The sequence below is a fragment of the Micrasema longulum genome, unplaced genomic scaffold, assembly GCF_059751315.1.
Source record: "Micrasema longulum isolate JH-2025_06_02 unplaced genomic scaffold, ASM5975131v1 h1tg001355l, whole genome shotgun sequence".
Taxonomy (NCBI): domain Eukaryota; kingdom Metazoa; phylum Arthropoda; class Insecta; order Trichoptera; family Brachycentridae; genus Micrasema; species Micrasema longulum.
In genome coordinates, this window is record NW_028278541.1 from 113,183 (window position 1) to 136,618 (window position 23,436).

The 23,436-nt window shown below is 35.9% G+C and overlaps 2 protein-coding genes across 3 annotated transcripts in view; one reads left to right on the top strand and one right to left on the bottom strand.

The window, feature by feature from the left end:
- Nup98-96 (nuclear pore complex protein Nup98-96) overlaps positions 1 to 13,754 on the top strand; it is a 78,679-nt gene extending 64,925 nt beyond the window's left edge. For both annotated transcript variants that reach the window (XM_088235301.1, XM_088235302.1), the window contains exons 38-44: positions 765 to 920; positions 1,538 to 1,676; positions 3,286 to 3,388; positions 4,660 to 4,781; positions 8,131 to 8,261; positions 8,427 to 8,580; positions 12,534 to 13,754. In XM_088235301.1, the coding sequence (XP_088091427.1) occupies positions 765 to 920; positions 1,538 to 1,676; positions 3,286 to 3,388; positions 4,660 to 4,781; positions 8,131 to 8,261; positions 8,427 to 8,580; positions 12,534 to 12,572 (844 nt within the window). In that variant the 3' untranslated portion in view covers positions 12,573 to 13,754. The remainder of the gene's footprint in view (positions 1 to 764; positions 921 to 1,537; positions 1,677 to 3,285; positions 3,389 to 4,659; positions 4,782 to 8,130; positions 8,262 to 8,426; positions 8,581 to 12,533) is intronic.
- A 1,460-nt stretch (positions 13,755 to 15,214) lies between these two features.
- Positions 15,215 to 23,436, bottom strand: ODA-Dnal1 (Outer dynein arm dynein axonemal light chain 1). Its single transcript, XM_088235303.1, has 5 exons — positions 23,250 to 23,436; positions 21,265 to 21,376; positions 19,047 to 19,193; positions 17,450 to 17,623; positions 15,215 to 15,394 (listed from the first exon to the last, which is right to left on the bottom strand). The coding sequence occupies exons 1-5, from the start codon at positions 23,402 to 23,404 to the stop codon at positions 15,347 to 15,349; spliced, it is 636 nt and encodes a 211-aa protein (XP_088091429.1). The 5' UTR covers positions 23,405 to 23,436; the 3' UTR covers positions 15,215 to 15,346.

Here is a 23,436-nt window from a genome sequence, read left to right on the forward strand (position 1 = left end):
TAGATATTACAACAGAGATGAAGAACATTTAAGAGAAGGTAATATGGAAGTCTAGGCATCTACAGGGCTTATGACCTGTCAATGGCTGGTTTAAGTGGCCACTTTACACACTGTGTAACATTCACCATTCTGCCTATATTTGAACATCTATATTCTTTCATCTGTTAATGTTAGACTTCCATATTACCTTCTCTCAAATGTTCTTCATCTCTGTTGTAATATGTTAAAATAAACAGCTCCCCAGGAAGTTGAATCCAATTTGGACAAACTCAAAATATTGTTTATCTATTACTTGAATACATAACTCGTTAAAAAATAAATAAAAAATTCCACTATGAATTCAGTCGATATTAGGTATTCAATTGAAATGTCAACTGGCCGAATCGTTCTCGATATTTAATAGTGCTGAAAACGGCCGCGTTGAGCGCCATATGTCCCGCAATATGACGCATGAAAGCAATTATGGTCTCGTGTCGAAAGTACCATCTCAAAGAAAAATAGCCCTTAAGAAATAATGTTTGAAATACTGTTTTCCCAATCAAGAATCTTTAAATAATTTGTGTTATCTGCAAGTTATTATGGTTAAAACATTATTATGGTTAGTCAAATATAATGGTAAGCTGCGCATAATCGCTTCTATACGCGGTTCGCCCCTGGCATGCGGGCATCACCAGACACAATTGGAACGTTCAAAGCGTACGGAAATTGGATATGAAAAATGTTTTCCCCGACGACCTAACCTGACCTGGCTCGTATTCCCGCAGCTGGCTTCTGCAGCAGTTCCTACACACCTTGGGCTACAGCCACTGGTCTCCGAGGGGCCTCGCGACCCTCAACACGGGCTTCGCGGCCCAGCTAGAGGCGCACGGGCTCTGGCCGTGGGCGGTGTTTGTTCTGCAGCATATTGAAAACGACGCCTTGTAAGTTGATGTCATTATTATTACATATTTTATTTATTTTATCATCTGACTGAATTCAATCCACCTACTAGGCAACGCCTGAAAGCAATCACCCAGGTGATTGAGGTTTCAGCTCTTTTTTATTTATTTATTTATTTAACTTTTTGTACATAATGTTATTTGTACATTGGCGGGCTTATTGCCAAATGGCAAATTCTTCCAACCAACCAATCTTTTACTTCACAAAAGTCAACAGGTGGAAGAGTTGAGGAAATGTGGATGTTTAAACATAGGCAGAATAGTGAATGTTACACAGTTTCTAAAGTGGGCTCTTGAACCAGTCAATGACAGGTCGTAAGTCCTGTAAATGCCTAGACTTCCATATTCCCTTCTCAGAAATGTTTTCCATCGCAACAAATTTAAATATGACTAACTCGCTAGAGAGGAAATCCAGTCAGTCGGCAAGCATTTGGACATACTCAAAATATTGTTCAAATAATTGTTACGAATAAAATGCGAAGATCTTGGATCTCGGTGGCGAGCTGCAGAGGATCACTGAGCCTCTGGGTCGCCGCCAACCTGCTGTGTTTTCGTTCACGAATCGCGAATGCGTACAAAGGTTTGTTTTTTTCTTTCAGGCGCTCGCACGCTGTCAAGGAGATGGTTCTCAGGCACGCCGGCGGCACGGAAAACACCCCGACCGCGCAGCTGCTCCACCGGCTGGGCGTGCCCCAGCAGTGGCTGCACCTGGCCGAGGCGCAGAAGTCCAAATACCTCGTGAGTCGCGCTCGCCCGAATCTTATCCGATATTTGAGGGTATTCGAAGCTAACTTAGAAATCTCCACCAAAATGGAAAATTTGTTGATGCCAAAATAATAGCGTAATTCAAAACCGTCTCTAAATCTTGCAAAAACAGATTTCAATTACAGTGAAACCCCCTTTTTACGTTTTTCAAGGGAGCAAGAAAATGCTTAAGTGAGTAAATGAAAAATGTATGGAAAAATTATTAATTACATAAAAATAAAATTGATTTGCCACACTTTAGTGTAAATATACTTCCAGAAAAATTGTAAAAACGGTCATAAGTGGAAATTGACAATATTTATTTTTTTAACCTTATTTTCAATGATTTTACTAAAAATATTTTTATTCTTTTTCAAACAGCATGTTAAAATTATTTTATGTGTAAATAAAAAAAAAAACGAAAATTTGAATTTGCATAAAATAACATAAAATACAACAACAACAACAACAACAAACCATCACGCCGTTTCTCCGTAGGGGTAGGCAGAGAGGATAGAACGCCATAACACTCTATCTTGGCATACAGACCTCGCTTCCTCTACATTCATACATCTTCTTATGCACGCACGCCGATTATTCCTACTTTTGACATGTCCATCTTCAAGTATTTGATGGACTCGGTCGTGCCATGTCTTTCTCGGTCTTCCTCGTTTTCTGCATCCATCAACATTTGCATCGTAGATCCTTTTAGTCGTTCTTTCGCTGTCCATTCGCTCTACATGTCCAAACCGACGCAGCGCCCCTTTCTTGATCCTGTCGATAATGCATGTCTCAGCCTTACACACTTCACGGATCTCGACATTTGTGCACCTATCATACATCGTTTTACCACACATTCGCCTGAGGGATCGCATTTCGACAGCATTCAACCTACTTTCATCATTATTTTTCCAATTCCATACTTCGCTCCCATACATTAGAGTTGGAACTAGAACTCCGTTTTGAACTGCTAGTTTAGTTTATGCTAGTTTATAACATAAAATAATTTTCAATAACATAAAATAATTATCACTTTTTTTCTATGGCATCACTAGAAACAACTGTCAAATAGATCGCGGCAAAATTGTTCCCACTTTTATGACAACTTTTTAAAGCATCTTTTTATAACTTTAAATATTTCCAATGTTATGTTTTAAACATCGCAATTTAATGATATTAAAACTTTATTGTTCCTAAATGCTTGTCAACTGCGTATCATGATTTGTACAAGTCAATATGACGGTTTTGTTCAAATGAAAACTAAGACTAACCCTAAAGGAAGACACTTAAACAGAAGGGTCAATTACATTGCACCTCCGTCAAATTTAAGTTGAGACAATAATTTATCCTTTATTAGTTGTGTACCTGTTTTTATTCTTCATCCGCGTGGCACACGCGGTGGCGCGGACCATTATTACGACATAATTTTGCCTTTTTTGACACATCAAATGAATTCCGAAAATTTTTAAGCATAAAACCAGGGTGATGAAAAATGTAAAAATCGTTGATTGGGGGGAATATTTGTATGAAGAAAAATGGGTCCTGAACATTTAGATGTAAAAAGCGTCAAATATTCACTTAGAGGTATTAATATGCATTCCAGAATGATCCAGAAAACGAAGCCAGACATTTGACCCTAGCTGAACGCTGGACTGAAGCTCATTCTGTCATATTGGACACGCTAGCACCTAATTACGTTTTAAATGGTGAGTCGAGCATATTTATTTTTATAATTTGAGCATGCCCAAATGTTTGTAGACCAATTAGACCGTGATGATTATGTGTTTTTTTAAGAATGGGAGCAAAAATTTGTGGTATAACTGTCAACTGTCTTCTTTAAGCTGATGATAGCAGCAAAGGAGACCCGCAATTCTTGGTAACAAAAGTCTACTCTGTATGCAAGAAAAGCAATTTGCTTATGGATGTTGATAAATCCAAAGTGATGGTTTTTGAAAGGGATGAAAATATAACTAAATGTGAGATCAGCGTGAACGGAGATATTCTGAATCAGGTAGATAAATTTGTGTTTCTGGAAAGTATGTTTACTGGGGATGGAAAGGAGGGTGAGTGCCGGGAACAGGGTGAACGGTGCACTGAAATCTACCTTGGCAAACAAATGTTTGTCGCAGGAGGCAAAACTAGCAGTTCACAATGGAGTTCTAATATACGGGAGCGAAGTATGGAATTGGAAAAATAATGATGAAAGTATCGATGCTGTCGAAACGCGATCCCTCAAGGGAATGTGTGGTAAAACGATGTATGATAGGTGCGCAAATGTCGAGATCCGTGAACTGTGCAAGGCTAAGACATGCATTATCGACAGAATCAAGAAAGGGGCGCTGCGTCAGTTCGGACATGTAGAGCAAATGGACAGCGAAGAACGGCTAAAAGGATGATGGGTGCAGAAAACGAGGAAGACCGAGAAAGACATGGCACAATCGAGTCCATCAAATATCAATATTTCATTGATTCAAAATTTTCCTTCTTTTAAAAAACACGCACTATCCTGGATTCAAGACGGAAGATTCTGTAGTTTGGACATTGCACAAACAATGATGAAAGCAGGTTGAATGGCGTCGAAATGCGATCTCTCAGGCGAATGCGTGGTGAAATGATGTATGATAGGTGCACAGATGTCGAGATCCGAGCACTGCGTAAGGTAGAGACAAGCATCATCGACAGAATCAAGAAAGGGGTGCTGCGTCGGTTTGGACATGTAGAGCGAATGGACAGCGAAAGAAAAGCACGAATGTTGATACAGAAAACGAGGAAGACCGAGAAAAACATGGCACGATCGAGTCACTCGAAGATGGACATGTCGAGAGTAGGAATAATCGGCGTGCATGCATGAGAAGATGTATGAATGTAGAGGAAGCGATGTCTGTATGCGAAGACAGAGTGATATGGCGTTTTATCCTCGGAAAACGGCGTGATGGTTTGTTTGTTTGTTTGTTTAAATATGTATTTTTTTCTCTAGACAATGCGGAGGCGCTCAGGAATATTCTGAAGGCCCTCACCGGCCCGGGAGAGCAGGGGCTCATCCCCCACTGGGCCACGGGAGGGAAGCTGTACCTGGAATTTTTGGACATTTGGGAAGAGGTAATATTCATTTATTTATTAACAGACATTGTCCATGTGAACAATTTATAGGGTTTAAATATTACAATAAAAGAATAGTTTAAAACATTAAAAAAAAGAAAAGAAGCATTGACAAACATAAGGGACATCGAGACAAGATCTGGACTATTTATTTAGTGCTCGTTTAAATCGCTGTAAACTTAAACCAAAAAATTCCAGATGATTGTGTCTCGAGTTAACAATACGACAAAGACGGGTCATTGGAGAATTAAGGCCATAGATTGTTCTATGCTGATCGATGAACAGTACTTCATTGTTTCTCAATCTACGAGTCGGAATATTGAATTTTACTTGTCCCTGTAATGATGGAACATCGATTATACCATTTAGTATGCCGAACATATATATGGAGTCAATATTAGTTCTACGTTTTTGTAGACTAGAAATATTGAACATGGACTCTATATCAGCATAAGAATAATTACCTCTCTCTAGTCCGAGCATCCACGCTACTTTTCGAAGCGAGCGATGTTGGACTGATTCAATGTGATTTATGCGATTCACATAGAATGGAGACCAGCCCACTATTCTAGGAGGCATATTCTAGAAGAGGGCGAACAGTCGAGCAATGAAGAGTTTTGATTGTACGGACATTAGTAAAATCAGAGGATATTCTGTTAATGAAGCCGAGTAATTTCAGTGATTTATTGACTATATTATCTATATGCTCGTTGTATGTCAGTTTATAGTCCAAAACAACTCCTAAATCTCCGATGGACTTGACTACATCAATTTTGGAGTTTTCTATTAGGTACTCGAAGGAAATCGGTTGTTTTGTTCTATGAAATGACATTTTTTAATATTTAGTTCTAATCTATTGACTTTACACCATTGCGCATTGGTTTAAAGAGTTAACGTCTGATTGAAGAAGAAAACAGTCTTGTAAAGTTTGAATTGTTTTGAGAATTTTGCTGTAATCTAATATTATTACAGTGTTTATTTTCAATCTGATTCCATGGGGCCGTGGTAGTATCGTGGACTCGCGGGCCGAAGGTCCGAGGTTCAAATCCCACTCTACCACAACTCGATTTTAATTTTTCCAGCACAAGTTATTTACGAATTTTAAAAAATGGTCTGAAAACTTTAATATTTGATATTAAAAAGTAAAAAAATTACTAACAGTGATTCATACTTTGTGGAATTTTGTATCATCAGGCCATACGAGATTTTGTCTAGTGTTCTGAGCGAAGTTCTGCGAAGATTATTATCAAAACCAATTGCCAGCATTGAAAAATTTCAACCAGTATTCTGTGAAGATTTGAGGCAAAATGCTAATTTTGACAATCTCTGCGCTGGTTTGGACATGTAGAACGAATGGACAGCGAGAGAACGGCTAAGAATATTTACAATGCGAATGTTGATGGATGCAGAAATAGAGGAAGACCGAGAAAGACATGGCATGACCAAATCCAACAAATACTTAAAGATGGACATGTCAAAAGTCGGAATAATCGGCGCGCGTGCATGAGAAGATGTATGAATGTAGAGGAAGCGAGATCTGTATGCAAAGATAGAGTGTTGTGGCGTTCTATCCTCTCTGCCTACCCTTACGGGGAAACGGCGTGATGGTTTGTTTGTTTGTTTGTTTATGTGTCAAATGTTAAGTTGCAAATGTGTGTGAAAATTTTTTATCAAAATTCTTTAGAAGATTTTAACCAACATTCATTGCCAATTTTAACAGTATTCTTGTGATGATTTTAACTAATATTCATTGCTCATTTAAAAAATATTCTGCATCAAAATGTGTAATATTCTGGAAAATTTGATTTTAACCAATATTTATTGCTAATTTCAACAATGTTCCTCATAAGATTTTGATCAACATTCATTGCCAATTCTGACAATATGTTTGGCATGATTTTAACTAATATTCATTGCCCACAAATGTAACTATGACTGAATGTAAGATTGTAGTAAATGGAGATAGTTTGAAACAGGTCGAAGAATTTGTATATCTGGGTAGTATGTTTACTAGAGATGGAAATATGGATAAGGATATTGAAAGGAGGGTTAGTGCCGGTAACAGAGTTAATGGTGCCTTAAAGTCTGTCGTAGCAAATAAGTGTATATCGCAAGAGGCTAAATTAGCAGTTCATAATGGAGTTCTGGTACCAACCCTAATGTATGGAAGCGAAGCATGGAGTTGGAAAAAAAGGGACGAAAGTAGACTGAATGCTGTTGAAATGCGATCCCTCGGGCGAATGTGCGGAAAAACAATGTATGATAGGTGCCCTAATGTCGAAATTAGAGCAGAATGCGAGGCTGAGTTAAGCATTATCGACAAAATTAAGAAAGGTCTTTTGCGATGGTTCGGTCATGTGGAGCGAATGAATGATGAAAGAACGGCTAAAAAGATTTATGATGCGAATGTGTCCGGTTGTAGAAGTCGAGGAAGGCCGAGAAAGACATGGCATGATCAAGTACAACAAATTCTTGAAAGTGGTCATGTGAAAAGTCGGAATAATCGACGTGCGTGCATGAGAAGATGTATGAATGTGAAGGAAGCAAAGGAAGTGTGCCAGGACAGAGTGGTGTGGCGTTCTATCCTCTCTGCCTACCCCTCCGGGGAAATGGCGTGATGGTTAGTTAGTTAGTTAGTTAGAATGTGTAATATTCTGTGAATTTTTTTTATCAATATTTAGAAAACTTTAACCAATATTCATTGCCAATTTAAACAATGTTCTTTGTAAGATTTTGATCAATATTCATTGCCAATTCCGACAATATTCTTAGGATGATTTAATCTATATTCATTGCCCATTTTTACAATATCCCGCTTTAAAATGTGTCTAATAATCTGTGAAAAATCAGTATTCTTTGGAACAAATATTATTGCCAATTTTTACAATATTCTATACAAAAATGTGTCTAATATTCTGTGAAAGATTTTAACTATATTCGTCATAGGATTTTAATCAATCATCATTGCCAATTGCGACAATATTCTTTGGATAATTTCAACCAATATTCATTGCTTATTTTTACAATATTCTGTGCAAAAATGTGGAATATTCTGTGAATGATTTTAACTTCAACTGTATTTTCAAAAGATTGTAACAAATAATTACAGCCAATTTTTACATAAGATTTTAACTAATGATAGTTGTCAATTTTGACAATATTATTTGGATGATTTTAACCAATATTCATTGCCAATGTTAAGTTAATTGCCAATTTGGACAATATTCTTCAAAATATTTCAACCTATTTCATTGCCAATTTTGATTAATATTTGAAGCAACGTTACGTACTTTCTTATACAAAATTATGTCTCGTAAAATAGATACTGTACTCGTGTGTTGATTCCTAGGTTAAATCCCTGGTTGGATTGTCTAGAGAGGAGTTCTCTTACCGCTGTGAATCGCTTAAGCCCCGCATAGCTGTTGCCTGCTCCGCCATATCCAACATGCCCACGCCGTCTCCCCAGCACACAGTCGCAAGGTACCATGTCAATCCTCCTACATTATAAAATTGTTGTTTCAAAAAATAGTCGCCTTTTCCTTAATTTGACACGTTCCCGGAGGATTTTTTTTAACACAGTCTTTTAAGGGCTGATTTCTGGGAACATTTTTGTTTCCATTTTGCTCATTGTCGTCTCTCCGCCAGGTGGGAGGTGGGAGCGCGCTCGGCCCAGGCGGGGTGCGCCGTCGTGGGCCATCCCGAGTCCGGCCGGGTAGAGCGCATGGCCGCCGGGCCGCTGCTGGCCGTAGTAGGCGCGCTGGACTTGCCGCCCGATTACACCCGCCTGCTGCTGGACAAGGTACGTACATCTGGCGGACAAACTTGAAGCCTATTTTCTCAAAAATAAAATTTACATTTGATTTTTTACAACCTCATTTTTACGTTTAAACCCCCTCAATTAACATTTTTTACAAATAACATATTACAACAGAAATAAAGAACATTTTAGAGAAGGTAATTTGGGAGTCTAGGCATCTACAGGGCTTATGACCTGTCATTGGCTGTTTTGAGTGGCCACTTTACACACTGTGTAACATTCACCATTCTGCCCATGTTTGAACATCTATATTCCTTCAATTCTTTCATCTGTTGATGTTTGTAAGTCAAAAAGCTGAAACCTTTATTTATGCGGGCGAGATTCATCTAATTGAATTATTTCACCTACATACTAGGCAACGCCTGAAAATGTTATTTTTTCAATTTCTATACTTCTTCATGGACCAGGTAATTTATCAACAATATTTTGAGTTTGTCCAAATTTTTGTAGACATGGACTGGATTCATTATGAAAATGAAAAATTTTTTTTTTTTCAATTTCTATACTTCTTCACTTTGTCGGCCTCGTGGTGTATGGTCAGCGCATTTGCCTACCATGTCAAAGGTCTCGGGTTCGATTCCCGACATGGTTGATTTGAAATATTTATTTAAAAGGGTGTTTTCAAACTAGAATATTTCATAGTCCCGAACTGGTACCTGAAGCGCAAGACTGATCATCTTACCTTCATGTGACAAAAAATGATCGAGCTACGCTGAGATTGGTGTACCGATTCCAGTGCCCTATGCACCATTAGGTGCGGAAAGGGAATGATGATGATGATTATTTATAGCCACTTAATAGATTTTTCTGTCTACCTGTTACTTACTTAATGCATGTGGCTAGAATATTTCATAGTCCCGAACTGATACCGGAAGCGTAAGACTGATCATCTTACCTTTTTTTATCGAGATACACTGCGATTGGTTCACCAATGCAGTGCCCTATGCACCATTAGGTGCGGAAAGGGAATAATGAATACCGTTTAATATTACACTAAGGTTTATTAATAGAAAGCCGGGTAAAAAAATCGACTACGCTGGCAAAACCAACAAAATGTCCACCTCTTTTTATTCAACATTCTGACGAGACAGTAAAACAATCAAATTCTTAAATTAAATTATTTGTGAATTCGCTAGTTTTTTTTATTTATTTACAATTTTAAAAAACCCGTTAGGGTTACATTAGAAATTTAATATTGTCTAGTCATTTTATGTCTCGTCTAGTCTAGTTAGTTCAGTCATCATGTGCTTTTTCAGATTGATTTTAAATTTGTCTCCAGTAAAAGTTTTCAAGTAGTAAGGTAGGTCGTTGTAGTGTTTAAGTCCATTATGTAGTATTTTTGACTGTCCTGTGTTTGTCTTTGCTCTTTCAATATGATAGTGTTGTTGTTGTCGGGTGTTATATTTGTGTATGTCAGCATTTTTGACCAATATTATGTCGTCGTCTTGTATGTTTCCTAGTGTTATTTTGTGCACAATTTTAGTCAAGTAGTTTATGTCAAACTGGTGTGTTTTTTTGTACAGTTCAGTCGTAGAGGTCAGGTAGGGTAGGTTGTAATGTCAGTTTAAGAATTTTATTTTGCTGTCTTTACTTACATCTGGGATCTCAACAAAGACGAAGTATTGAACTAAAATTTGTTGTAATAATTTAAATATAATACGTTGAACATGAAAGTAGCCGAAGCCAGATTTTAATTTTTTGATTTTGAAAAGAAATACAAGCATTTTAAATCACATACATTTTTGTGACATTTTCCTTTATTTCTACGCAAAATTATCTCTTGTCCGTCTGTGTTGTTCTTGTCCCATAGAAGGGAAATGGTAAATTACAAATCTAAATAGTAGACTAACTCGAGAGAACCACGCGCCGACCACGCTCTAGGAACTGTTTCGTCTGCTTTAAGGTCCGAGAGATTGTTAGGACGATTAAGGTCTTTGCATAGGATTGTTTCTACTGTTGGTATTAGGAAAATGGTTTTTGCGAGGAATTCAGTACTATGACGAAAAGTCATTTCGCCTGAGTTCGATAGGGATCATGTTAGGATCTGTGTTAGGATTTTGCCGGTAGTGTCTTGATGATTTGATGTTCCACTGTGATTTGTTATAGATACGTATTGTTTTTCTTCTGTTGATTGAGTGCATGTTGTATCGGGCAAATTATTCAAATGTTTCCAATATGTATTTGGGTTTCGTGTCGTTGATTGATTTGTTTGTATTACTACGTTCTTCTTCCTCTCCGATGCGGGATCTGGAGCGTGCGGCCGCGGTCTCAATTTGGAACTAACACTGTATTCCTCCACTGTAATACTGGGAAATTAGAAAGGGGTGATTGTGCTGAGCATGTGTATTTGATTGATCACAAACTGACAAAACTGCAGTGAGGGGTACAATGAAAGTTTTTAAAGTTTATTTGTTTTGTTATTTTCGCGGTTTGATTGTAAAGAAATATTAAATTTTCGCTTGATTAGTTTAAAAAAAAAAAATGTTATTGATATGCGAAACTGAAGAAAGACTCAAGTCTTTATGAACAGTTTCGGGAAAGGGGTGGATGCTTTCATTGTACGCAAAATTATGCCTTCGGTATACTTTAAAAAATTCAATTTATTGAAATACTTTAGTTGAAACCTTTTTTATAGAATTGTATCATCTTTTTTTTGTTTTTGATAATGCTGGTTACCCACCCGTCAACAATGTAAATATTGGGAATCAATTACCTGTGAAAACTGACTCCTTTAACAGCTTTGGCGCTCCTACTGCCGCAACCAAACATACTGCAATGCTGGATGTTTATTTATAATCCAAAGGCCCTTATTTCATTATATTATACATTTGTCAGAAGCCATTTGGAATACGCCCCTCAGATATGGAATCCCCAGTATGCCATATATATAAGTAGAATAGAAAATATTCAAAACAAATTGATAAAGTACCTTAAATACAAAACCGGTATTTCTTATGTATCTACTCTCACTGCCTCCACCTTCCGTGGAATCATTTCTCTACAATACCGCAGAGTGTGTGCGGACCGACTACTGCTTTACAAAATTTTGACAGGAATGGTTGACTGTACAGAGCTGCTCGGTTTAATAACAATACATGTGCCAGCCAGGATTTGCAGACGGTACCACCTGTTTCATGTACCAATAAGTAAAACATCGTATGTTAAAAATGCTTTTTTTCGTAGGATTTTTTCAATGTACAATACAAAATTTAAAAATATAGATTACACAAACATCACTCTGTCAGATTTAAATTTACACTAAAAATGTATTATGTAACTTAGTAGACATTATAATAATAAATATGTACATCTCCCCTCCCCTCCTTATCCTCTCTTCAAGCATTCTTGTCCCTATCCCGCCCAATTTACAGTAACTTAATGTTCTTAAAATAAATATTTAAAAAATCCTTGATTATTGAGTACATGAAAATAACATTTTTATATGTATAAATTGTATGTATTTATTTGATATGTAATATATTTTCTTTACTAACTTTGTATACTTTGTGGAAATCTGTTATTAGTTCTGAGTTTATACACTATATCTGTTTGTTTACTAAAAATATGTATGTAGAACTGTTGATTTCCCAAATAAAATAAAATAAAATAACGTAAATATCCAAGTTATTTACAAGCATAGCCAAGCACAGCGACAAAAGCATCCGACCGAACCGTTATGTGCTTGTTGTCAAACAAAACAAAATGCTTGCTAGCCAACAAACCAACATCGCTTGCGTTCTATGAAACATAGTGATAGGGCTTCTCTCTAGGTTACGCATTATTACTCTGAGATTATAATTCTACATCTTTTACATTCATTTTATTTTAATGTAATTATATATTTTCCAGTTTTAGTTTTCTTTTGATCCATTGTTAAATGTAAAATGGGGGTCCTAAAGACCATAATCAATTAATCGATTTTAATTTATTTTCAGCTCGTGGACAGCCTTTCTGATGGCCAAGAAGTTTGCTGAGGACGATTTGTACGCAAGAATAAAATAATCTTATATTTTTTTACTCTGAACTTTATAGGCTACTCCGGGTCGATGCAAAAATCACCGAGGATCGAGGTCACGGTGTCCTCGGAATCGCCTCTTCGTCAACTCCGTCAATCAATCAAAATCAATCCGTTTATTGAAAAAGGTAACAAACTGAAGAATAAATCAAGTCGTTGAAAATGTTGCAAATTCAGGAATAAATTTGACCCGTCAGCCGTCATTAAAAATGCTACGAATTTAAGAGCGAAATAAATGAGGAAGTTCAGTGCTATGGGAAATTGGATATAAAATATGTTTTCTTACGCGCGGCAGATAGTTTAACAGCCACGGGGTTCTACTTTTTTTCATGTGACGTCACTGGTGGAGTAATTTGAAAATTGCAAAACATATTAATTTATTGACAATATTTATTTTTTTCAAAAAAGACCCTGAAATTCTTCATTGAAATCTTTCAAATGTTAGCATAAATTTAGTCTTCATTAAAAGCTGTTAAAAATGTTGCAAATTGAAAAATAAATTATTCCCGTCATTTAAAAAGTTGTAAATTGAATTATAAATTAAATATGTTGTAAATCGAAAAATACATTAAATGTGTCATAAGAATTGTTACATGTTGTATCTGTCATAAAAATTTATCCAAATTTAGGAATAAATCAAACCTGTCATAAAAATGTTGCAAGTTGAAGAAATAATTGAATCTGTCATAAAAAATAGAAGAATAGATTAAATCTGCCCTAAAAAGTTATACAAATTGAAGAATAAATTATATCTGTCATAAAAAATGTTACAAATTGAAGAATACATTATATCTGTCATAAAAATATCCAAATCTAGGAATAAATTCAATCTGTCATAAAAAATAGAAGAATAGATTAAATCTGCACTAAAAAGTTATACAAATTGAAGAATAAATTATATCTGTCATAAAAAATGTTACAAATTGAAGAATACATTATATCTGTCATAAAAATATCCAAATCTAGGAATAAATTCAATCTGTCATAAAAAATAGAAGAATAGATTAAATCTGCACTAAAAAGTTATACAAATTGAAGAATAAATTATATCTGTCATAAAAAATGTTACAAATTGAAGAATACATTATATCTGTCATAAAAATATCCAAATCTAGGAATAAATTCAATCTGTCATAAAAAATAGAAGAATAGATTAAATCTGCCCTAAAAAGTTATACAAATTGAAGAATAAATTATATCTGTCATAAAAAATGTTACAAATTGAAGAATACATTATATCTGTCATAAAAATATCCAAATCTAGGAATAAATTCAATCTGTCATAAAAAATGTTACAAATTGAAGAATAAATTGAACCTGTCATAAAAAATATTCAAATTTAGGGATAAAGTAAACCGGTTGCAATTGAAGGATAATAAAACTTGTAGTGCAAATGTTCCTGAGCAAAAGGCACATAAGATACAGAATAAAGACTTGTATAAAATGGTTTATTTTTGTATTAATATTTAAGTTACCTATAAGACAATGATGAATATAAAAATTATGTTTTTACTTTTAGACTATTGCATTTGTTCTGTAACTTTTGCTTTCCAATTATTGTTAATATTATTAAGTTATCTTATAAATTATCAATTAAGTATTTTTCGTATGTGTATTATAAACAAATAAAAAATATATATTGGTTTATTTTTTAAATATAAATTATCCAACTATTATAATGATATACAGGTGGGGCATTCCATCTTCAGGAGTGGGACATTCCCCTAGTTAATTGTCACATATGTTTTAAAATTTTGTAACATATATGCAATTTATAATATTACTTTTTGAAGAAATTAACTTATTTTATCTCCTTTAAATTTATTTCAACAGAGAGGGAAAATTTTTTGAGAAGGGAATATGGAAGTCTAGGCATTTACAGGGCTTATGACCTGTCATTGGCTGGTTTAAGTGGCCACTTTACACACTGTGTAACATTCACCATTCTGCCCATGTTTGAACATCCACATTTCCTCAACTCTTCCATCTGTTGACTTCTGTGAAGTAAAAGAGCTGAAACCTTTATCACGTGGGTGAGATTCATCCTAGTAGGTGATTTGGTTCAGCCGGATGATTGAAAGTGGCCACTCAAACCAGCCATTGACAGGTCATAAGCCCTGTAGATGCCTAGACTTCTATATTACCTTTTCTTAAATGTTCTTAATCTCTGTTGTAATATGTTAATATGAACAGCTCCCCAGGGAGTTGAATCCAGTCCTTGTCTACAAAAATTTGGACAAACTCAAAATATTGTTGATAAATTACCTGGTCCATGAAGAAGTATAGAAATTGAAAAAATAACATTTTCAGGCGTTGCCTAGTATGTAGGTGAAATAATTCAACTAGATGAATCTCACCCGCATAAATAAAGGTTTCAGCTCTTTAACTTTACAAACATCAACAGATGAAAGAATTGAAGGAATATAGATGCTCAAATATAGGCAGAATGGTAAATGTTACACAGTGTGTAAAGTGGCCACTTAAACCAGCCATTGACAGGTCATAAGCCCTGTAGATGCCTAGACTTCTACATTACCTTTTCTTAAATGTTCTTAATCTCTGTTGTAATATGTTAATATGAACAGCTCCCCAGGGAATTGAATCCAGTCCTTGTCTACAAAAATTTGGACAAACTCAAAATATTGAGGACCCATATTCTAACTGGCTTCTTACTAGGGGGGGTCGTGTATAATATTTTGAATGCATTAAAATAGGCTACCAACGAAAGATTCTTCATTCCGTATCTTCAGTCCCCACTAATGTTTCCACCGAATCATCTCCCTAGAAGAAGAAAAATACAAATAAATAAAAAAACTCAAAAATAAATTGCGTAAAAAATATTTTTTGTAACTCGGAGTAATATTGCGCTGCCCGCGTAAGCATTTAAAGAAATGTCATTTCACTCAATACCACAGAACAAAAGCATTGCAGACATAAGCGTTTCAAGAAATTCTCCAGCAGCCAGTGGGCCACATGGTGGCGGTATCTACCCACTGTCTACAAAAGATTCTCTTCGGACATCTATCTCCCTTTGTTAACCATGGAGTTGAAACAGTGCTTTATTTATTTAGTTTTTTATTGCTTAGTTCTTGGCATGAACACTTGACAAACTTACTACTATGCTCTATTTTTTGTAAATTTATTGATATCATTCCAACTTTGCTGGAATTCCACTCGTACATGCGCTTTGTAGCTGCACGATGATTGGTTATCTAGCTTTCATATAGCAACTTTAAAATACCTAAATTTTGTAAATGGGGTCTAGAATTCCAATCGTCTATGCGCTTAGTAGCTGCAAGACGTGTCTTACTCTATCTTACTCCTTTTTATACTATTCATATTATTTTTATTTTTTTTAGTATCATTAATACACTAAATTTATTTGTCAACTTTTAAAATGTGTAAATGGGGGCTAAATATCTAACTGTCTATGCGCTCTGTAGCTGCAAGACGTCCTGTAATCTAGCTCCTATCTGTTATAATTTTTGATTGATCTTAATTGAAAACGAGGAACTAGAATCCCAACCGTCCATGCGCTCTGTAGCTGCAATACCTACTGGGATATTTATTAATTGTATTAATTATTCAACTATATATATCTGGTTAGGGACAACTTCACAATGCTGGCGACCATTAATGTTTGGTTTGACAATGGACATGTAATGGACGCTTTGGTCGCTGTGCTCGGCTTTGTTCACGAATATCTTGGAAATTTCTTTATTGTAATAATAAGTAATGGCAAATAAATGTTTGACGCAAGCGGCAAAATTAGCAGTTCACAATGGTGTCCCCCCGATGTATGGAGCGAAGTATGGACTTGGAAAAACCGGGTGAAAGTAGGCTGAATGCTGTCAAAATGCGATCTCAGGCTAAACTATGTGCGATAGATGCGCAAATGTCGAGATCCATACATCATGCAAGGCTGAGCTGAACATTATCGACAATGTCCAGAAAGGAGCTCTGCATCAGTTTGGACATTAGAGCGATTGGACAGCAAAAGAACGGCTAAAAATATTTACGATGCGAATGTAGATGGACCTGCAAATAGAGGAAGATCGAGGAAAACATGGCCTGACCGAATCCAACAAATACTCGAAGATGGACATGTCAAAGGTCGGAGTGATTGGCTCGCGTGCATGAGAAAATGTATGAATTTAAAGGAAGCGAGATCTGAATGCAAAGATAGAGTGATGTGGCATTCTATATAATTTGTTTGGTTATTGTGAATTATATAGTAAGAGTTTACAATACGACAGAGACGGGTCATTGGAGAATTAAGGCCATAGCTTGTTCTATGCTGATCGATGAACAGTACTTCATTGTTTCTCAACCTACGAGTCGGAATATGGAATTTTACCTGTCCCAGTAATGACGGCACTTCGATTATACCATTTAGTATGCCATTTGGCATATATTTATATACATGTAGTCAATATTAGTTATACGTTTTATTGATTCTATCAGCATATGAATAATTACCTCTCTAGTCCAAGCATCCACGCTACTTTGGACTTTGTACGAGCGATGTTAGACTGATTCAATGTGATTTATACGATTCACATAGAATGGAGACCAGACCACTATTCTAGAAGAGGGCGAACAGTTGAGCAATAAAGAGTTTTGATAGTGCCTTTCTTCTATCAATCTCCAATTGGGGTAGGAGCTCTAACCCTCACGACTACACAGATATGTATAAAACTAATACGGCCCATTGTTTAGCTGCAAACTGTGCGTGATTGGTTATCCTAGATAAATTTTTGCGGCTCTGTAAGCGCGATAGCGCGTTATTACTCCGAGGTATATTGCTGGCGATGTCATATTTGTTTTGCGTCATACCTGCGCCGGTGCAGGCCCGAGGCGAACAGGCCCATCGTCCCTCAGCACCGTCTCCCCGTCCAGCTTGAGGAGGCCGGGAAGCCTCCTCGCGGCCTCCAGCCTCCACACCTCGGGCTCGCTGTTGTCGTAGAGGGGATTCCCCACAAACAGCAAGTCAACCAGGGCTGGCATCTCCTAACAAACAATATTATACGAGTATATCGTCAGTGATACTACAATACAGCGTAAACTGTTCTCTTTACTACAGTCCTTAAAATATGATTGAATGACATTTGTCAGAAAAAGTGACAACATAACTTTGTAGAAACGTCTATGGAGTTATTTATACTGACACGAAAAATCATTTGTATCTGGCGTGTTAATTTATTTTTTTAATACAATGCTTGATACATAAATCAACATGAATATATAAAATCAGCTTTAAAACTAAAATAAACCTAATTATTAATGACGTTCTTACAAGGTTACATCATTTTGCAAAAATGTTAGAGATGGACAAATTGATCTATGTAAATTGATTGAATAAAAAAATAATTATTTTGATGTTGTTCATGAAAACAGTTTTTCGGTGAATAATTGTGTAAAACACACTATAATAAGTTTGTTTTTGCATTTTTATATCAATTTTCGGAAACAGAGTTTCATGATTGCATAAAAAAACAGATAAATCGATTTGATCAGTGATCAGTAATTTCTCATCACTAATGACATTAGTTTGACAGCTGTCACTCTAATCAAGCTATATTTTAAGGACTATAGAATATATTTATTTATAGGTAGGTACTATTAGTCATTAGATTTAAATTATTGCCATTTTTAGTCTAAATAATTATAGTTTTTCAGCCTAAATTTTAGTCTAAATAATTTAGCACCTCTTTTAAGGTTGGCGTAGCAGAGATACTACAATGAAAACGATAGTGTTTTTGTCGAGGGTGTTAGCAGGCGCTATTCAGGGGCAATTTTTACTACTATGCAAATTTTCTTTTATCACCACAAATCGAGTCAAAATGCTTTCAGCAAAGTAATTATTCGATATTATTAATATTGAAAGCGTTAACTCCGTGGTCAAACATTTTACTAAATGTTATTAAGTATTTATTTGCAGCCATTCTATTTATGTTGGCCTCGTGGTGTAATGATCAGCGCGTCAGTGCGGTCTCGGGTTCGATTCCTGACACAGTCGGTGTGAAATATTTATGTAAAAGGGTATTTTTACACTAGAATATTTCATAGTCCCTGGACTGGTCCAGGGACTATGAAATATCTATATAAGCGTAAGACTGATCATCTTACCTTCATGTAACCAAAAATGATCAAGCTATGCTGCGATTGGTGTACCGATGCAGTGCCTTATGCACCATTAGGTGCGGAAAGGGAATAATGATTATTTATGGCCACTTCATAGACTTTTCTAGATCTACCTGTTACCTACTTAATGCATGTGGTTACCTACTTAATGCATGTGGTTGCCTACTTAATGCATGTGGTTGCCTACTTAATGCATGTGGTTGCCTACTTAATGCATGTGGTTGCCTACTTAATGCATGTGGTTACCTTCTTAATACAATACATAATAACAGTCTATTGAATAAATTACCTGTAGCTTGTTGAATTCCGCCCATTCTTTGATGTAATTATTGCTCATGTGAAGCACCCTCAACTTTTTCATGGAATTGACTCCTTTGATCTTTTCTATCAGGTTATAAGATATCCACAGCTCCTCCAAAGTATCAGACAAGGCTTCCTGAAACCAACATTCGCACGTTACAGCAGAGAAACAGCCGGATTTTCACGATCACTGCAATAATTTTTACATATACATGATCTAGCATACATTTTATTTTATTTTTTATGTTATTTTGGCTTAGACCAAATAAATACAGGGTGTTCTTTAAACCCTGTCACATCCGAAACCACGATGGGCAAGAAGACAAAGCATATTAAAAAAAATATTTAGAACAAAGAAATTAAAAAATTAAATAAACAAAACAAATGGTTGCTTACTTCTGCAGAGGAGAAGTGAGGGGAGCGCAGCCGCGCATTTTTGGCGTATCAGACTTCCCCTCCCCCCCTCCTTGTTTCTCCCTTGCAGAAGTCAGAAACCATTTGCTTTTACTGATATTACATTTTTTAAAAAATTATTCGTTCTAAAAATTTATTTTCATGTGCCAATATGTCTTCTTGACCATCGTGGTTTCGGATGTGACAGGGTTTAAAGGACACCACAGATATGGATAATTTATACAGCGCCATTTATGTGAAAATAGTCGCTAGTCACTTTATGTTTATGTTAAATTATTCTCAATTTTCATTTGCTATATTTATATTTAGAACATAAGGTTTTCTCACTTCAATTTGTTATCTTTTATTTGTCATCTTATATTTGTATGTTTCTATTGACATATTACAACAGAGATGAAGAACATTTAAGAGAAGGTAATATAGAAGTCCAGGCATCTACAGGGCTTATGACCTGTCAATGGCTGGTTTAAGTGGCCACTTTACACACTGTGTACCATTCACCATTCTGCCTATATTTGAACATCTATATTCCTTCAATTCTTTCATCTGTTGATGTTTGTGAAGTTAAAGAGCTGAAACCTTTATTTATGCGGGTGAGATTCATCAAATGTTCAAATATAGGCAGAATGGTGAATGTTACACAGTGTGTGAAGTGGCCACTTAAACCAGCCATTGACAGGTCATAAGCCCTGTAGATGCCTGGACTTCTATATTACCTTCTCTTAAATGTTCTTCATCTCTGTTGTAATGTGTTAATATAAACAGCTCCCCAGGGAGTTAAATCCAGTCCTTGTCTACAAAAATTTGGACAAACTCAAAATATTGTTTGTATGTTTCTTTTTTACTTTTTTGCAGTTTTAAAAAAAAAAAAAAAAAATACTAATTTGTTTAGTTTTAATTATTCAGTTGAATTATATAGTTATATTTCATATTATATATTACATAATGAATTGTTCACTGCTGTGATTATTTCTGTAAAACTTTCTATTGTAAAAGGTTCTTTGAACCGTTGATATATAAATAAATAAATAAACAAATAAAATCACCTCAAGGGCACTGTACAATAAATAAATATCCCAGCACGTCTTGCAGCTACAGAGCGCATGGACGGTCGGGATTCTAGTTCCTCGCCTCTAATGAGGAATTCCACTGTTTTCTAATTATTTTTTTTCTATTAGCGTACTATTTTATTTAACTAAGCAAAAATATGAATATTTTTTTTGTGCGTTTTTTACAAAGATATGCTTTTTTAAAGTTGAATTTATCAAATACCGCGCCAAATGACTGTAATCAGTGTGTCACTTTTCAGTAGTGACGTCATGAAACGGTTGGCGTTCTTACCTGACCTGACAAGAATCTATGGAATATTGCTTTGATTACTTCATTTGGTTGATCGTAATTTGCTCATTTCCATGTTATGGTTGTTTTTACGAACGTTTCGATTTAGAAAAACCTAGAAAGTTGACATAATCTCCGGTTGAAATGTCAAATTATACAAATTATACTCTTTTTTTCTATGGTCAAAACGTTGGGGGGGCTTTAAAGAGGAAACCGGAAATACTACACGTAGATATAAGGAGTGACGTCATTATTTACGATTTTAAAATGAATACTATTTTTAACATGTTTTATTTATTTTTGCGTGCGTTTTTGAGATAATATATCGTACCCCAAAATTTTTAAATATTTACGTGTACACGAAAACATTTTAAAAATTTAATTCCGGGTTGGGCTGGAATTCCTCATTATATTTTAAAAAAATAAAAAAATCAATAAACTATTTGTTTACCTACCAGACCACTAAAACTTTTGATGTAATTCCTTCCCAGTGATAATACTTTCAAATTCTTCAGAGTTGAAATCCCGGTTATTTTTTCAATCATATTTGTGGACAGGCTCAATTTTCTGAAATGAAAATATTTATTGATACAGTTTCATCTCTATTCCTCTCTTCTCTTTTCCATATCCTCTCCAAACTGGAGCATGTGGACATCGCCAGTTGCCTCCAGGAGACCTCATCGTCAGCCGGCACTCTCGTCTCCTCCCGCGTCAATCCAGCGCCCCTTAGTTCTGCCGAATAAAGTCGAAAGATCGTCATCGACAGCCTTCCAGGACGGCGTGAGCCCGCAGGTTTGAAGAACAAGCAACTTGGGTTAAAGTTCTCCTGAGGCATGAGTAGTGTGAGTCCTGTAGTATTCTGAATCTTCATTACCCCCTAGAGAATGGTTTATTTGGGGATTTTTATTTAATTAATATGACGACACTTCGCTTCATATTATGGCCACAATGATGATTAAACGTCAAATGGTGTATAAAACTTTTTAAAAAACGGAAAAAACTAATGTGGTCTTAAGTGTAAACGCATGCAAAAAATAAAAATCCGTAAATTAATCACTCTTTAGGGGTAGACAGGATTCAGAATACCACCCCTGGGCCGCGATTATAACTAAGGAAGTCGTACCGACCCCCCACCTTCGTGTTTTGGGTAGGTACATTGATATGTAACAAGGGGAACCGTACGTCACGGTACACATATCTACGAACACAGCTTCATTTTAACGTCAGTTTGGAAAACGAACGCCTAGATGCACAGATAATGTGTCTAGATTCTGCTCTTTTGACATATAAGAGTGTCTAGGCGTAAAAATGTTGCCATTAAAAAAAACATATATTAGCTATCGTACTTTTTTCCACCTGTTTTACTATCTTCCTGGGTGTATGTATCGGAACGTTAAAAGAGCCGGCTTTGTAATCGCCCGGTAGATAAATACAGACGATCGTTAAGCATACCGTCCTGGTAATTATCAAAAGTCATACAAAAATCAAGTTTAATCGAGCATTTTTGGCTTGAATTGGGATTAATTGGACACTTTTTTCACAGAAGCCTCTGCTTAAAATATAAATGATAACGATTTTAAATTTTTATGAAGCTTACTTCAGAAGCTTACTGCAGAGTTCCTTAGAACGCGAACCAAATTTTCAGGGTCATTCAATCAATGGTTGGATTCTATCATATGACGTCGAGATGACAGTAGGTAGAACATACTTGAGGTAAGATACAGATAGGACAGAAGTTAATTATACCGCCTCGATATGTACAAATGAAGATAGCGTTCATAATCGCGGCGCTGGCATAATGAATAAAAACAAAATAATTATACTAGCATCGGCACGCACTCACGCTGCATTTTTACCGCGTGAGGCACACCGAAACTGCTCGACGTCAACACGATAAAAACTCAACAGAATCTTCGTGTCCCGTGTCGGCTTCGGTTCAGTTAGCTTTTTGCTCTCTCTCTCTAAAACTTTCAAATACCCACATAATATAAATTCGTTAATTCATTCAGTGTTGTATTTAATTAAATCATTATTTGTGTAATCTTGTATTCATAATAGTATCTATCAAATCTCAGAACAATGTAAGTGAATCCTTCATTCAATTTCACGCAACCTTACAACAAAACCATGGACTGTCAAACTCACCATTTCCAACAAAAGAGTTCACTACGCTAGCAAAATCTTAGATAGTAAGTATATTATTATGTAGCAAGTATTGCGTTACCCTCAACAATTTGAAATAAAAACTAGCGAATCATGAACACATGCAAACATTCGCGTGACAAAGAGAAGTACACATTTGCGTCTGACACGAGGACAACGCGGATCACTTCTCCATCATGTTTGTATGCGTTTGTATGAAGAGATGTCAGACGGCGCTCCTTCAACTTCCCACTGTGACTTGTGCCCGGCAGCTCGCAGACACAGACAACAAACTCACTCGCAATTGACCAGCGCGGCCAGCGTGTTGTCCATTTTCTCTATGGGCGGGTACTGAAATTCCAAATGAACTTCCTTCGCATTATTCGCTTGTTCGCCACTTTTGTCTTCGAATTTCTTCATTGCTTCCTTGATGGTGGTAGCCTTCAGCGCCATTCTTCACAATCTACAACCAAGTGAAGAGGTGA

Bases quoted from the DNA above. Each gene is read 5' to 3' on its own strand.
- ODA-Dnal1 (XM_088235303.1), bottom strand. From the start codon at position 23,404: ATGGCGCTGAAGGCTACCACCATCAAGGAAGCAATGAAGAAATTCGAA. The intron at 21,377-23,249 runs GTGAGTTTGTTG...TTTTCATTTCAG, and splicing joins GCCGCGCTGGTCAATTGCGA to AAAATTGAGCCTGTCCACAA. The intron at 15,395-17,449 runs GTATGACGCAAA...TTCTTCTTCTAG, and splicing joins TCGGGCCTGCACCGGCGCAG to GGAGATGATTCGGTGGAAAC.